The sequence below is a fragment of the Lissotriton vulgaris genome, chromosome 4_1 (assembly GCF_964263255.1).
Source record: "Lissotriton vulgaris chromosome 4_1, aLisVul1.2, whole genome shotgun sequence".
In the NCBI taxonomy this organism is placed as follows: domain Eukaryota; kingdom Metazoa; phylum Chordata; class Amphibia; order Caudata; family Salamandridae; genus Lissotriton; species Lissotriton vulgaris.
The window spans coordinates 675882514-675899296 of NC_141691.1; the positions used below are offsets into that span (position 1 = coordinate 675882514).

Here is a 16783-nt window from a genome sequence, read left to right on the forward strand (position 1 = left end):
TAGGGTGCTGGAGCTGGTCCGGATAACACACTGTCCGTCATCTGCTTTTCTAAACAAACCCCAACCCCCAAAAAAGAAACCCCCCCCCCCAACTACCAGACATTATGAAACTCCCCCCCCCCCCCACCATCAGCGCCAGGGAGTTTATCACTGTAGGATCCACTGTTTGACCCACGGGGAAGGTAATAGTGCTGTTAATGCTAGTGGTTAACGGGACTCGGGTCTAGTTGCTTCTTCGTTTTCGGAGTCGCTGGGGGTACAATAATCCCTGAGGGCCTGCACCAGCGTTTCCCATTCTAACGCGGCCTCCTGCGCCTTCTCATTGCTTTGCCTCCATGCCAACTGATATCGCAGCGCGCTCTCACCCGCCGCCCATTTCAAAAGTTCACCGTGCCATCTGCAGCCCGTAGGACCAGCACGTGCCTTCCAATTCCTGGTCACCTCTCGCTTAGCCAGTAGGAGCCCCAGGTCTATAAATTTACTAGTGATTTTATTCCGGGGGGTATGGGGGAACCAGTGCAGTAGCCCTACCGCCGCATCTAACGATAAGTGCCTCCCCGTCACCTCTTCTAAAGTCGCCGTCACCTCCTGCCAGTAGGCCGTCAAACCGGGACAGGCCCACAGCATGTGTAAGAGGTCCGCCTCCTGAGCCGGGCACCTAGGGCATTCCGCCGAGGCTGCGGCAAAATAACGCCTGATCTTAACCGGGGTCAGGTACGCCCTATGGAGAACATAGTAGTGGACTAGTTGGAAACGGGCACAACGCGTACCCTTCCATGCTCGCCTCACCAGCTGGGACCAGGTCGTCTCCGGGATCTCCCTACCGATGTCCTCTTCCCAGCGGGACTTCAGTGTGGTGAGAGGGACCAACCCCTCGGTAATCAGCCTGCCGTAAAGGCAGGTGACCGCCTTCACTGTTCCCGCCGACATCATTACATACTGGCACACCTGAGACAACTGAGGTTCCTCTAGTCCGTTTTGCCAATACGCCTGGATCACTCGCACAATGGCCGAATGCAGCAGAAAGTCGCCCCGGGGGATCCCAAAGCGGTCAATGAGATCCTGAAAGGACAGGAGCACTCCGTCCTCATACAGGTCTCCGACGAGCTGTAAACCTGACTCCTCCCAGTCCGCCAATCGCGACCAGTCTCCTCCGTGGGGGAGGGCCGTCAGCATCCCTAATGGTATTTCAGGTGCATATGGGGTCCGCAGGTGACCTCCGTTATGAGCCCGATTCCAACAGAGTCGGATAGTCCGCTCCTCCATCGACAGGTCCCGAAGGACTAAACGCTGTCGCAGCGCGATAAAGGAGAGGACGTGCCTGGCTATACCCGTCCCCCTACCGTCTTCCGGGCCTCTGAACTCCCTGGCTATCTCCTGGGTGTATGTCTGGAGCTGCGCCGCCAGATAGTACTTCTCAAAGTCCGGCACAGCGAGCCCCCCTTCGTCTTTCGGCCTCATCAGGGTATTGAGGGCCACCCGCCGCCGGCCCGTGCCCCAGAGGAACCCGATCACCATAGAACGCAATCGGCGAAACGTAGCCGGTGGTACCCAGATCGGCAAAGTCCGAAAGTAATACAATAGTCGGGGGAGCGCCACCATTTTGAGCAGGGCAATGCGTCCTGCCACGGAGAGCGGCAGCGTGGCCCAAAAATCCATGCTGCCTCGGAGTGCTCGCATGCAACGGGCAATGTTTCCGTCTAGGAGGTCGGGCTGGTCGTGGTACACAAATACCCCAAGGTATTTAAAGCAGTCGGGTTCCCATCTGATCTCTCTACTTAGCGCCGGATTGGGGACACCCCTACGCATCGGGAAGAGGCAGGTCTTAGACCAGTTCACTCGTAGGCCTGAGACTTCCCCGAACTCCGTTAGCGCTAATTCCGCTCCCCGCAATGCGTCGATCGGATCTTCCAGGAAGAGCAACAGGTCGTCCGCATAGAGCGAAACGTAATGCGGGCCCGCCGCTGTCCATAAGCCCGTATAGTGGACTCCCGAGCGAAGATGCATCGCTAGTGGCTCCACCGCTAGTGCAAAAAGAAGCGGGGATAAGGAGCACCCTTGCCGCGTGCCACGCTCCACCGGATAACGCGACGAAATCAAAGGGCCCGATCTAACCCTGGCTGAAGCAGAAGCGTAAAGAACTGCTGTCCATTTAACAAATCCCTCTCCAAGGCCGAATTTCCGCAATACCACGTCCAAATAGTCCCACTCCAGGCTATCAAACGCCTTCTCCAGGTCCACCGACAAAACTACCGGGGACGGGGCATCCGCAAACGGTTCCCCAAGCAAGCGAAACAACCGTCGGATGTTCATGGTTGTATTTCGCCGTGGGATGAAACCGGCTTGGTCCTCGTGTACTAGGGAACCCATGTGTCCCAACAGCCTCGAGGCCAAGATACTGCTCAATATCTTGTAGTCCACCGTCAACATTGAGAGGGGACGGTAGGACCCCGGGTCAGACGAGTCTCGGCCTGGCTTGAGAAGAGGAACCACCAACGCCTCACACATCGAGCCGGGGAGGCGACCCAGCCTCTTCGCCTCTCTGTAGACCACCAGTAAACGAGGGGCCAGAAGGTCAGCATAAGCTGCATAGAACTCCACCGGCAGGCCATCCAGGCCCGGGGTCTTGTTCCTCGCCATCCGTTTGATGGCCCCGCGGATCTCCCCCAAGCCTATGTCAGATCCCAGGGCGTCTGCCACCTCTCGGTCCACTGTGCGGAGTTCCAGCGGGCGAAGATAGTCAACAAGCCGATCCGGGTCGCGCGCGGAACGACTGCGATATAAACATTCGTAATAATGCCGGAAGCAAGTAAGAATCTCCGGTTGGGTGTACACCTCGGTCCCATCCGCCCCACGCATCTTAGTCGACGTTTGGGACTGGCGCGTAGGGTTGGCCAACCACGCCAGTAATGCGCTCGACCTGTCGCCCTCCGCTATAGACCGGACCGTGTAGGCCTTGTAATCGAAACAGCGGAGCCGTTCGACTTCCACCGCCACCCTCTCCCTCGCCTCTACCGTTCGTGTTTGCAATTCCGGGTGTCCGGGTCGGCCAATTTCGAGCTCGCGAAGCGTTCGGTCCGCTGCGTCTAAATCAGCCAGGATAACACGCCGCATGCCCACCCTCTTAGAGATACAGTACCCCCTCACCACCACCTTGAAAGCGTCCCATTCGAACGCCCTAGTACTCGCGGAACCGCCGTTGGATGCAAAATAATCCGTGATTTTCTCCCCTAGGTCTGCCTTGAAGACACTGTCCTCGAGGATCTCGGGGCGCATCTTCCAGGTGGGTACCGCTGGCGTCCCAGGGAACCAGCGAATGTCCAGTAGGAGGGGGTTATGGTCCGAAATGGTCCGCGATAAATACTCCGATCGGACCGCTGCCGAGACTACTTCGGACGAACCAAGAAAGCCGTCCAGTCTGACATGCAGCTCATGAAGGCTCGAAAAGTACGAATAATCTCTAGACGCGGGGTGATGCGCCCTCCAGATGTCCGTCAAACCCCAGCGGGTCTGCCAATCTTGACGGCCCTTAGCCACCCGCCGGACCGGGGAGTCGGGGAGCGGGGGATGCGAGCGGTCCATGTCTACATCTACCACGGAGTTAAAGTCTCCCCCTAGCAGGAGGGGACCGGTGAAAAGGTGGGCCAACGAGCCCGATAACCCGGAAAGGAAGGCAGTCTGATCCATATTAGGGGCATACACACAACAAACATTCAAGTCCCTCCCTCCTAGCGTGCCTGATATGGCCACGAAGCGCCCCTCCGGGTCCAACACTGTCCTCGTGACTTGAAAGGGGACTCCTGCCCTGATCCATATTAGCGCCCCCCTGGCATAAGCAGAGTACGCCGTGGAGAAGACCTGCCCTCGCCACCTACGCTGAAGCGCCGCCCCTTCCGCCTTGTTCAGATGCGTTTCCTGCAGCAGCGCCATTTGCACTCCCCTACGCACTAAATAAGCGTGGACCTTGTGACGCCTAGACATAGTGTGAAGCCCCCTCACGTTCCAAGTAATACATTTCAAGTTAGCAACATCAGCCATTGTCCCAAAGTGTTCTTGCACAGTCTCCCCGTCTGGGTCCCCACAAAGAAAAAACATCATTCCTCCCAGCGCTGTCGGCGGCCATTTTCCCCAACCAGAACCAAACCCCCCAAAACTCAACAAAACCCCCACCCAACCACCCCAGAACAGGACCCAAACTGCACCATCTAGATCCCATCCAAACTTCTACGGAGAACAACCCCAAAAACCCCACTAGTCCTACGGTCGCCACCGTAGGAAGGCCTTATGGGCCAGGTGCGGGCTGAGCGGAGGCAGTGGGCCCTCGTCGCCCAGGCTACCAGGACTATCATAAGCCCCCCCGTATCAAAATCTTTCGGGGCAAGAGTAGAAGCCTCCCGACCCTCCCTCTCCCATTGTCAGCAATAAAGGACGGCAGCCGCCTCCCCCCTGCCGGGCCCCCACCCAAAACAAGGCAATCGATCCCATTACCCCTGTCCGTCCAGAAGGTCCTCCACCGACTTCGGTGTGATCACCGGTGTGTGGGTACTGTCTGCCACTGAGTCTTCCGAGTCCGACGGTGCCCCCCGAGCACCCGGGCCTTCTTCCTCCTCTTCGATGTCTTCGCCCTTTGCTCTCGACAGTTCCGATAGAACTTCCAACACTCCCCTCCGCTCAGATGATGTCTCTGCTGTCGAGGGTCCTCCTGTGCGGCCGCGGCGATTCCTGTCCCTTTTAGAGCGCCTCCTTTGTTCCGGCTCCTCCGCCTGATGGGTCGAGGCGTTATAACCATCCTTCCCTGTTCGGTACAGTTCGAGCCAGTCACAGGCCTCCTCCGGGGTGTCAAAGAACTGGGTTTTGTCGTCGACAATGACTCGGAGCCTCGCGGGAAATAGGAGTGAATATTGGATGCCTTCACTCCTGAGTTCACGCTTAACCGCCAGGAAGGAGAACCGCTTGCGCTGCGTCTCGTAGGTATAGTCAGGGAAGATGTTCACCTGGCTGTTTGCAACCTGGAACGGGCCATTGTGTCTGGCGGCATTTAGGATCAGGTCTCTGTCCCGGAAATGTAGCAACCGCGCCACCACCGGCCTCGGGGCTCGTCCCTGTTGCGGGGGTCGCGCTGGAACTCTGTGGGCCCGTTCTAGAGTGTAAAAGGAGGACAGGCCCTCCGGGACCACCGTGTCTCGGAGCCAGGTCTCCAGGTAGCGCACCATATCGCCCTCCTCGACCTTTTCCGGCAGGCCCACTACCCGAATGTTATTCCTCCTGTTTCGGCCTTCCGCATCCTCCGCCCTCCGTTCGAGGGTCTCGATTCGGGACATGGCATCCTTGATCGTCGCAGCTAGGGTTCTCTGCGCCGGTTCCATAGTCCTCACCGTGCTCTCCACCTCCTTGACCCGGTCCGAGAGCTTTCCATGGTCTGCCCTAAGAAGGCCCAGGCCAGTCGCCACCTGGGCAATGTCCTGTTGAAGGGCCGACCGAGTTGCCTCTATGGCTTCCAGTACACGGTCGAATTGTTGCTGGAGTGGTGCGCCACCAGGTCTTTTAGGATCTCCATGTTCTTCCTTGTCCTGGGCCTCAGAGTCCGAGGTGGCCTGGCTGGGTCCCTTAGCTCCTCTAGGTTTCCCCATGCTGCCAGGGGCTCTCCGCAAAGGTCCCGGAGTAGTCGCCTCCGTGTGCAAGTGTCTAGCACCTTTTTCCCGGGATTCCGCTCTCCAGTCCGGGATGGGCGATCTCCTTCTCCAGAGCCTGTGGAGACTCCGCCGCTGCGGCTCACGCCACCGCCACGGCGTCCGAGGGCACCGATAAGGGGGCGGAGATACCCGTCTCCGAGTCGGGCAGGCCCGTTCACCTACTATAGCTCTGGGGCACGGGCCACCAACTCCCCCGGTTGTCCTGTGGCGCCCGAGCGTCGCGCCATCCATGTAGTTGGGGCGGCCAGGAACTCGCAGCCAGTTGCGGAGTCGCGGTGTCGACCACTGCCTAGAGCCGAGTGCTCCCGTGCCCGGCGCCCTCTAGCGCGTGGGCACCCGCTCGGACGTCCAATCGAGTATGGTCCCGCTGTAGAGGGTCCGAACCAGCCAATGTCTAATGTCTAAAACGGCTGAGGCTGGTGAAGCCGGGTGCCGGGCGACATCCGCGAGACCTCCTCAACTCCGTAGGTCCGATCAAGGGGACAAAGGGGTCCGGGCGCCATATTGGGTCGCACTTCGCCACTCCGCAAACTTCGGCATTTCTTCAAAGCCACCTCCGTCCAAACTCCACCAGGGCCCTCGGAAGGGTGTCGTCGCCTCGCTCAACCGAATGCGGGGTCTGGGGTGCCCCTCAGCCTCCGATATTCAGGATAAATCCGGGCTCAGTCCCGGAGCCGAGCTCTCAGGCGACCATCGCCATCGGCGCCCAAGCCACGCCCCCTCTCTGCAGCATGCTGTTGTATGATGGAACAAAGGATGTGCCTTTGTTTAAGATGGCTGTCTGAGCTTCAGTCAATGTAACTTGTGAAATATTGATTACTTGTTTTTTGTCTTGCTGCGTAAGGTTCTTCACTCCATGTCTTGATAGTTTTCTCTGGCTCCTGCAAGTTCTTTGATGTTTTTGTTTTGGTTGATTGTTGGCTGCTGGGCTTATCGATAAAAAAGCCACATTTGATGACTTCTGTCCACCACCACTGGTTGATGGTTGTGTTGGTTGTACTCCAATCTTTGACATCGGTGGTCTGTTTTTGGGCAACATTGGAATCATAAACTACGCTTTCATAGGACGATCCTGCATTTGAATGTTTTTGCCATTTTTTTGAGTGTTAACTTCCGCCCACTTGTAGTCAATTGTGTATCTGCGAAATGTTTTGATTTTGTGTTCCAGGATCTCTTTTGCATAGTTATCAATCTTTTGGTTGAGATCCTCCAAAACCTTTTTCCAATCGTCATCTGAATATTGTTTAGATAATTCAGATTTCACATTTTGTATTTTTCCTCTAATGCTTTCAATATCTTGGAAAGTTCTTTTATAATTTGTAAAATTAGGTCCAAGAAATATTTATTGAGGATTGAATGCTATTTCTCCATGAAGGTTTTATTTGTTTTGTATAACCTCGGTTTTAAGGCAATGCGCAAGCCTCTCTGTATTCTTTTGGTCTTGTCGTACTGGAGTAATGTAGTGGCATGTAGCCTTTGATTGACTTCTTTTCTGGTTAAAAATTCCAACTGTTTCAGTAACTGTGTGGTTGTGCTTATTTAATTTTAGATGATAGCTTTCCCTCACATTGTCCCCTACATGCCTCACTTTCTGTTTGGAGGCATGTTTTTTAACCATACCTTTCAAGGTAAGGGCATTCATACATACACAATTGTGCTCTTCTTACACTGTGTTAGAAATTGGAATATTATTTGGGTGGGTGACTACCCACCTCAAGGAATAATCACAACCCTTGTCAGGGTGAACCCTCAAAGTCACTAAATAATCTGAGCTCACCCTGGCGCAAAGCAGACAGGCTTACTTCGGGCAATGTTAGAAGTATTATGAAGTACCAAAAAAGTAATTAAGTCAAAATGAAAAACAATAAAACCCCCAACCGAAGTAGACAAATGGAGTAAAATGTAATAAACAAAATTACATAAAAATGACAAAAATCCCAATAAGGGGAAAGTTTTAAGTAGAAACGGAACCAAAAAAAGCACAAAGTACTAATGATAGACAACGATCGTGGTAGATCTGGACTTATGTGCAATTTGAGGCTGACTGAGATGAGACGCAGGTTGTATACACCAACCAGTTTATCCAGATCAAAGATTTTTCCTTCTTACTTAGTGCCTGAACTTGAGTTCAGCTGACTGGTTACTCTGTCACAAATGTGATGGAAATCCTGTCCGCCTTATTACAAGTGTCATAGGATATAATGCATTTAAAATAGGGCGGACGCATTATCTGTCATGTTTGTGACAGAGCAACCACGCCGCTAAACGCTAAATCAGGCCGTTAGTCTTTTACGCCACAATCCACCAAAGCAATACATTTCTACATTCTTCCTGGACATTATGGGAGGCACAAAGAGACTCACAGGTTGTCAGGCAGAGTCCAATCGTAGGGTCAAGGTCCAATTGCCCCTTGTCAGCCAAGTACTTCTAGGAAATGGACTCTTGCAACTCTATGGCCTAACATGAAGGTAGCCATTTGATCCTCGGAGACCACTTTCTCCAGTCTTTCAGGGCTCCTTTCAGGCCATAGACCCGAGGGCCAGTCATCTTCTGATCTTCTGTAGGTCCAGAAAGTGTTCTGAAGTGAGTGCCTGGAGACGCCAGATTAATGACTGTCACCAGCTAGGCCTGTCTACAGGTAAAATAAAATATGAGCCATGTAGAAAGTGGGCAGGTCAGGGTCTGGTAACTTTTACTCAGTTGGTTAGGGTGGGCAGGACTCGTAGCCGCACCCTAACCAATGGTGTAAAAATTACCACACCCTGACCTGCCCACTTTCTACTTAGTTCGTGTTTTATTTTTCCTGCAAACAGGCCCAAAATGCCATGTGCTGGCATTTTCAAACCAGCAAAGTCTTCAGCAACACTAAACTTAGGCTCAGAGGGCTGAGGGTGTTTGTGCGTGAAGAGCTATTTTGGCAGTCCTAGTTTCCTCCCACATCTAACACTATAAAATCCAGGTCGGAGCATGTACTGTAACCACAATAATCCCAGATACAGAAGTCTGTTAGGACAACTCCAGGCTCTTTCAGCAACTATACTGGGATCCATAAGAATTGTTTTGATATCCTGTTCTCTCCCTTTTCAGTACACCTCAAATGCTGCATGTACCTTACTCAGCCTATCATGCAGAATTTGACATTGTGAAGCCAAAAGGAGGCCCACAGCCCCACTCTGCGTATTCTGTTGAACTTAGAAGAGACATCTCTCCCCATGGAGGTCAGCCAATTGTTCACTTCTGGGAGGCACTTCACATCTTTTTCAACCGATTCAAGGCTAATCACTAGCTGTGAGAAGCTGGACAAATTAACCGCAGGCAGGGAAAAGGTAAATTTCAAAAAGTTAATTTTCTTTAAATATTTATTAAACATCTGACTTTACCACTGAATTGGATTAATAATAAATATTTAAAATAGTTGTTTAATTATTTTTCTAGCTGTTCCCATCCCTGAGATAAAGTATTAGTATTTACATCTACAGTCTGGTTTTCTACAAAGGGCAACTAGGCACGCCACTTTGAAATCCATTTTCGGGGCTTGTCACTGTAGGGACATGGTCATATTAATTTTCGACATGTCCTACTTTTAAATACCATGCACCTTAATTTGTGAGCTCTGAGGCTTACATGGGGTGACTTATTAATATGTAAAATAGTTTTTGCCTGTCAAAAAGGGGTTATTTTGACAGGTCACAGTGCATGTTTTGCTCTGTTACAATCCGGCTATAGTGGTAGTCCTGTATCCAGGTTTGCGCTGCCACTATAGTGGTTGGCACAGTAGGTGCTAGCATTTAGCTTCCAGGCCTTGGGTACCATTTTGTACTATATACTTATAGGCAAGGCAATGTTACCTATTAGTAGCATGCCAATTCCACCACGTTTAAAAGTGTAGCATAGGCACTTTACTACTGATTAGCAGAAGTAAAGTGCACAGAGTTGTAAATGCAGCAAAAATATAGTGTCCAGCAAAAGGTGATAAAATAGGGGTGACTAGTCAGAAAAGGTGGATTTTTTACACTTTCACATTAACAAACGTGAGCCATTTCTAATCCAGTTTTTTGTTTTTTAAAGTATTTTCATTGCCAGGTTTCACTCATTACAGCGTTCAATGCAATAATATTAATGGGAAATGGCCGAGTAGTAAGTATAAGCATATAATTATTGGATAAGAATAACCTTCCCTTCCACACCTAAGGACACAAATATGGTGCAGGCTGCAACCAGAAAGCCTCAAATTTAGAAAATGAAATATAAACTGGTAATTTTTGAAGACCTTCTTGCCCACCCCACTTCCTCCATCCCCCCTGGCTACCAGTAAATTACACAAATATCAGAGGAGGATATCAGCTTGTTTCGGTCACATCTCAGGTTCATGAAGTCAAACAAGTGTAGTGTGCCACATTTGATCAGACATTTAATTCTAAGTCAACAAAGTCAAACCACTCTCCTCCCCCTCAATCCCTCCTGGGCCACCCTTCTCAGGGGTTCCAGTAGTGCTTGTGTCATAGCACCCCAGGCCAGCAAGGCATCCGCAGCCGTCACATCCCTGTGCATTTTTTCACATGTGCCTCTTCAACTCCGGCCCACGCAAGTAGGTCCCGTTTCCAGGCATCCACTGTCGGGGGCTAATCCAGCTGATTGTTATGTGCCGTTTTGCCACTAGGAGCCCCAAAATTGTGCATCTGTTGCTCAGAGTCTTTTTAGGACTATCGAGGATCTGTCCCAAAGCACATTGGACTATCTGTTGGAAGATGTCCCATCCAGTAATGTGTTTGATACGGGATAGGACGTCTGTCCAGAAAGCTACGAATGCACTCTCTTAGGGGATAAATATACCATGGGGCCTATTCACAGAACTAATCTGAGACAAAATCCTAAACTTACTACTTTTGGTATTCACATAAGGCATTTAGTAGTAGTAAAGTTATGACCACTAACTTTACTACTACTAACTTGAGACACAATCCTAAACTTACTACTTTTGGTATTCACAGAAGGCATTTAGTAATAGTAAAGTTAGGACTACTAACTTTACTACTACTAACTTGAGACAAAATCCTAAACTTACTACTTTTGGTATTCACTTAAGGCATTTAGTAGTAGTAAAGTTAGGACTAGTAACTTTACTACTACTAACTTGAGACAAAATCCTAAACCTACTACTTTTGGTATTCACAGAAATGCCTTCTGTGGATACCAAAAGTAGTAAGTTTAGGATTTTGTCTCAGATTAGTTCTGTGAATCGGCCCCTATGTGTACAATATTGTATTGCATCTGCTTGAATCTGGCGCAAGTTGACACATTTTGCACCCTGCATGACTTTTTAACCAATCTTTGGGAGTAATTTGCTAGACACTGACACTCTGCCAGGCCTTCTCTACACAAAGCTGCGGTAGTCTCCTGTCTGTGCGTAGCACCCTGTATAAATGTGTAATGAGCCGACATCATCGTGCAGCCGCTGCTTTTTTGGTGTATTGTAAAAAATTGCCCCTCTCCTATACCAAAAGATTCCATCGCCTCCTGCATAGTGCCGAAATGCCCCTCTGGATAGAGGTCCGATAACATTATGCATCCGCCTGACTGCCATTTATCAACACCCATAAAGTCAACTATTTGGGAGAATGGGGGCAAAATCCAAATATCTAAATCGGGGGGTATAAGGCGTGCAGTGGATTATTCGTTTACCCGCCCTGTCCCAAAGCCTACCTATGAGACGGATCAAGTGTGGGGAAGGGTCTTGTATATCCTGGCCACCCAACAACAACTCTCCAAGCTGGTGCCCTTCATGTGTGCCCTCGCGGAAGGACCTCTACCATTTGGGTCGCCATCCATCCAGATTTCTAATCTAGTTATTTAACCACATCAGCGCGGCGCAGATTCCTGCGCTGTGCTGAACGTTCTAATGAGCCAACGGGCTCATTACGGAACGGTTCCGTCATGAGCACAGGCCAACCGACGCTCAGAACGAAAACATATATCTGGTTGGTCAATGGCAATCCTAGAGCTATAAGAAAATGCATAAAAGGTTAAGAAAGCGCTTTGGTTATAAAGTGATGCTAGTAGGCACTTTACAGTTTTTGGTCAGAGAAGAACACCTTGTTTTACAACTTGTGTCGGTGGCAGAAGGAAAGCATTCTCAGGAAATAGTGTGTATTATACCATTCGGTATCCGCGAATCACCTCTGTCATTTTGTCAAGATGCTCACTAACACAGGCGTCTTGAACCCTCGCGCTGACAGCTACAGCGGAGGTGGGGCTTTTTATGGGCCTTTTCTGTCAGCAACTTGGCAGAATAAATCTCGTAATTAACTTTATGAAGGAATACAACTCACTAGAAGAGCAAGCGGGAGCAAGCAGGGAAAAACAAAACAAGGGTAAATAGAAAAGGGAAAGAAGGAAGGAATATTGAATAAAAGGAAGGGTGAAAGGAGGGATGAGAAGGTGGATGAATGTGTGGGTAGTCGAAGGAATGGGTGAAAGAATGAGTGAATCGATAGGTGGCTAGACAGGTGATAAGATGGATGATGGATGGATGGATGGATGAGTGAGAGAATGGATAGACAGATGCACAGGTAGGGAAAAGATGGTAGAATAAAGGGATGGAGAGATGAGTAGATAAAAGGAGGAATGAATGGATGGCAGAGTGGACGGATGAGTGAAAGGATGGCAGAGGGGATGGATGGATAGATGGCAGAGTGGATTGAAGGATGTTGATGGATGGCAAGGTGAAATGATGGGTGGATGAATGGATGGCAAGATGGATGTTTGGCAGAGTGGATGGATGGATAGATGGATCGGTGGATGGCAGAGGGTATTTTTTAATATAATGGGGAAAGATTGAATTACGCATGAAAAATGAATGGATGTAAGAATGTAAAGGTGAAATTTTGGATATCGGTGGGTGGATGGAAGGGTGAATGGATTAATCTCTGGATGGAACAGACAGGGATACCCTTCTAAGGAGGGATTGGCTCACTTGCTTTCTGCCATTAGAGCTTTCATTTTAAAGTGTGGGTGGGGGTGCTTACAATTTCTTGCTACTCCTTGCTCACCAAAAAAACTGAGTTGAGAGCCTCCAACTGTGGCATCCACATGAACTGCAAGTCACAAGTTTTAAACCCTGCAGGGCTGATTCAGCCTTTTATCCTTCAAATCCTAATGCAGTGTGAGCCCTTGAACGGTTTGTGTAATAATAATACCCGATAGTTCTGTACTTATACTCCAAGTGGCAATTCAGTCTTTAAGAGATGTGAGAGAGACTCTCTCTCTCTCTCTCTCTCTCCCTCTCTCTCTCTCTCTCTCTCTCTCTCTCTCAGTTTCAACAAGTGCAACGTTTTTATATTGCCAAAGCAGTAAACACACATCTTTTGGAGTTGTTTTCGGGACACAGTCCTCAACCGTGTAGACTCTGAGAGTAAAGCTGTTTCAAGGAGTATTCTAAACTGTTATCTTCTGTTATTATCTTCTTTTAGTATAAAACATTTCTTGTGATTGAGTACAAGTGGCGCTTTTATAATTAAACAGAAAACTATGAAGCAAAAGAAGCACCCTTTTAATACTCTTCCCATTAGTTATTCAGTGAATAATTAATTTCGCCAGAGAAGACGCCTATGTGGAAATCAGATGATGTAACTCGTGCATGCAGACGTCCCCACCCACTGTTTGAAATGACAGCACCTGCTTTGTTTCATTGATTTTTTAGGGAAGGCAACCTGCCCACCGATCACACCACCATTTCCTATGACCACCTGCTGAAGCAAGTCTGCAAATTTGCCAACGTTTTAAAGAAGCTAGGTAGGTACACAGGCTCAGCATTTTTCATGATGAAATGCGTGTTTGCCTATTGCAGCATATTGTGCCGTGCATGAAGGATGGCAGGAGAGAAACTATACAGTTATTGAGCTGTACTCTGTGATGAAGTGTCCTGTCATGTAACCACGTGCGGTGCAGGAAACACATGAAGAATGAAGCATGCTGGCTTGTTTTCTAATAGAACTTCTCACTGATCAAGTGTCGCAACCGAAGAACATTGGACATGACTCTGACCTCCCCGTCACTTTAGATACACTGTCCAATCAATTTCTTCTAGCGCACCGAAGTAACTGAAAGTTAACACATAGCACTAAAATAATCACGCACACAAAATTAAATATAAAATTAATTGTTGAAACATTTAACTTTAAGGAGCGTTGTAGTTCAGATATAACTCATAGTTGGTTATAGCCGCAGATTTCTTGTTTTTTTTTTGGTGGGTGTGTTTTTAATGTGCTATTGGTATGGCACACGCATCATAACCAAAGAGTTTGAAAAACATTGCCACACTGGAGTTAATAATATACATTCTGCACCCGCTGGGATTCTATTTTTTGTAAACAATATTCAGGCGGCATTTTTTGAAACAATATTTTTACTGATGATATTCTGACATGCATAAGTATTATTTGTGTTGAGCAGTAAAAGAAACAATTTTTCTTGACAGATCATAATTTGACACTGGCAACGCCCGTGCTTATTGTCAGCAGAGATACTGTTTACCCGTGCGCCTCTAGCAGTACCCCAGCAAATGAAGGCGCTATGGGCAGGACATGGCTCAAGACTGTTATGGTCACAGTGGTTACGCGACATTATGGTTCTGTTAACTTTAGAAACCTTGACAAATATTGGGGTGGGAGCCATTGTTGATATGACCCAAAATCTCAAAACAACTGAAATTAGACATTTATGATTATGTAAATCTAACACCCCATGAAAATAACACAATACGCGGCATCACAGATAAACGACCTTGATGATGGCCCGTGTGACCTCACATAAGGCAGTCTGTGTGTATATTGTTGCAGTTTTTTACTCATATGGCCAAAGACCTGGCCCTGTACATTCAGTATACAGGACATGGTCTTTGCCCTTGTATGTCATAGACACGGTCTTGTTTGTGTAACATACTCATGTGTTCAATGCCGTTCAATGTAGTACTTCATGCACAGCTTGAACTCAGGACAAGCCCTGTATGCATTGTGATACACTCTTTTGCTGAAAAACAGCTACTGCTATTCATTTTGCGCACAGGACAACACCAAAGGCCATTCCCTGTGGTCCCACTGCCCTGTATGATTCACTAAGCAAACACAAGGAGTTGATGGACGATGCGCTGAATCTTTTCAGACACTCACCCCCAGTCACAGATCTGGGTTGAATCCATCATCGTTTTTTAGCTCTCTTCGCCACCCCAGTTCAGTCCCGGCTATATGCAAATCAGTCTTGACCCTGTGCCTCATGGGAACAGTCCAGCCCGAACTACCAAGCCAGGTCTTCCCTGGACTGGAAACAAGAATCCTGGGACCGATTTCGGGCTAACAGCCTTCATCAGCCAGACTATCTTGATTCTAGTGGCAAAGTGAGCAAGGGACCCACGTCTGGGCATACCCTGCCAACTTAGGGCAAACAAAGCAAACACAAGGAGATGATGGACGGTGCACTGAATCTTTTCAGACACTCACCCCAGTCACAGATCTGGTTAAATCCATCATCGTTCTTTAGCTCACTTCGCCATCCCAGTTCAGACACACCTATATGCAAATCAGTCTTGACCCTGTGCCTCATAGGAACAGTCCAGCCCAAACTGCCAAGCCTGGTCTTCCCTGGACTGGAAGCCAGCATCCCCGGACCGGTTTCGGGATAACACCCCTCATCAGCCAGGCTAGCTTTAATCCAGTCCATCATCTCAATACAGTGCAGCTGAATTGGATGTCATATGTAAACCAGTCTCAAGGACATCATACATCGGACTTGTGCTGCAAGCTCCACAGTTTCCAAATACTATCAATCTGCTGACATCACTACACAAAACAAAGAGGTGTCTGAGGTCATGATAGTAAATGCCAAGTACAAGTGCAGTATAAATGCATCACCCATAACAATGCGGCATCCGAAATCCTCCTTCGCTTGGATGTCAGAGCATTAGAGCAGAGAGCAACAGGGCTGAGCTAGGAGTAAGAAGTGACAGTTGTGCAGCGAGGAGCAAGGAGTGAGAGGACGGCATGAAGAAGGCAGGAGTACAGCGAATGCAACTGTTCCGCTGGGTGAAGGTGAATACACTGAGTCGAACGGCATTATCTTTGGGGCTGCCGTGGCCCCATGTCTCAGCACTGGGAATGGGGGTGCCTTGAAGCAGAGCAGTGGCAACAAAATCGGCGTCAGCTTTGGCAAACAAAAACGAGAGTTCATCCTGCAAGTGCTAGGCACTGGCAGTACGCCCTCCTGCAAGTGAAAGCGGTCAGCGATAGGTTGGTGCGGCTTGCTGGCTGAGCCCTCCTCTTTCCAAAACAAAAGGGTGCAAAGGAGCCAAGGAGCTGAGGAACGTAGAGTCTGTGATAAATAAGGCGAAACTAAGGAATCACCAAGTGACAAACTGTATTTAACCTCTTCCATGCTTGTGACGAGCTGAGCTCGTCATGAGGCACAGTGCAGCTGCACTCATGACGAGCTGAGCTCGTCACAGCCGTTGGAACGTTCGCACGCGGGGATAATTTCCCTGCAGTGCTGAACGTTCCAAAAACGGGTGTGGCTGTGACAGCTCAGCTCGTCATGTGTGCAGCTCCACTGTGCCTCATGACGAGCTCGGCTCGTCACAAGCACAGCGGCGCCGTGCGCAGCTCCCCTCCCCCCGCACAGCGGGGGAAATCACCCGACAGCGAAGGGGTTAAAAGCATCCAAAAGCTCCTGATGACTCCCTGATAAAGATAAGGAATCTCCTGCACCTATGGTTTAATCTCTTCACTTACTCATTGAGGTTTATTCTGGTGTAGTCTGGCAATGTTTGTTGGAGGTCTCATTGAATCCAATGGAGGTGGCGGCCCATCTGACATAATTACATAAACTTTAAGAAAGTCTGTGGGAGGGCGGGATTTTTGATCTCTAGTTTACCACTCCAGATCTAAACCCCGTTCAGGTCGACTGAATCTTTATTGCCTGTCATTGAGGAGAGAAAGTGCATCCAATACCAGGTTAGTTTGACTAATAATGGGCTCGACTCTGAAAAACCACATACTACTTCTAAGTTTCAAATGTTTATTAGAGAGTCATTGATAACTGCA

General features: G+C 49.1%; 1 protein-coding gene across 1 annotated transcript in view; it reads left to right on the plus strand.

Annotated features, from left to right (window-relative positions):
* ACSS2 (acyl-CoA synthetase short chain family member 2) overlaps window positions 1-16783 on the plus strand; it is a 225828-nt gene that overhangs the window by 17913 nt on the left and 191132 nt on the right. Inside the window, exon 3 of the mRNA XM_086964950.1 lies at window positions 13393-13484. Within this exon, the coding sequence (XP_086821076.1) occupies window positions 13393-13484 (92 nt within the window). The remainder of the gene's footprint in view (window positions 1-13392; window positions 13485-16783) is intronic.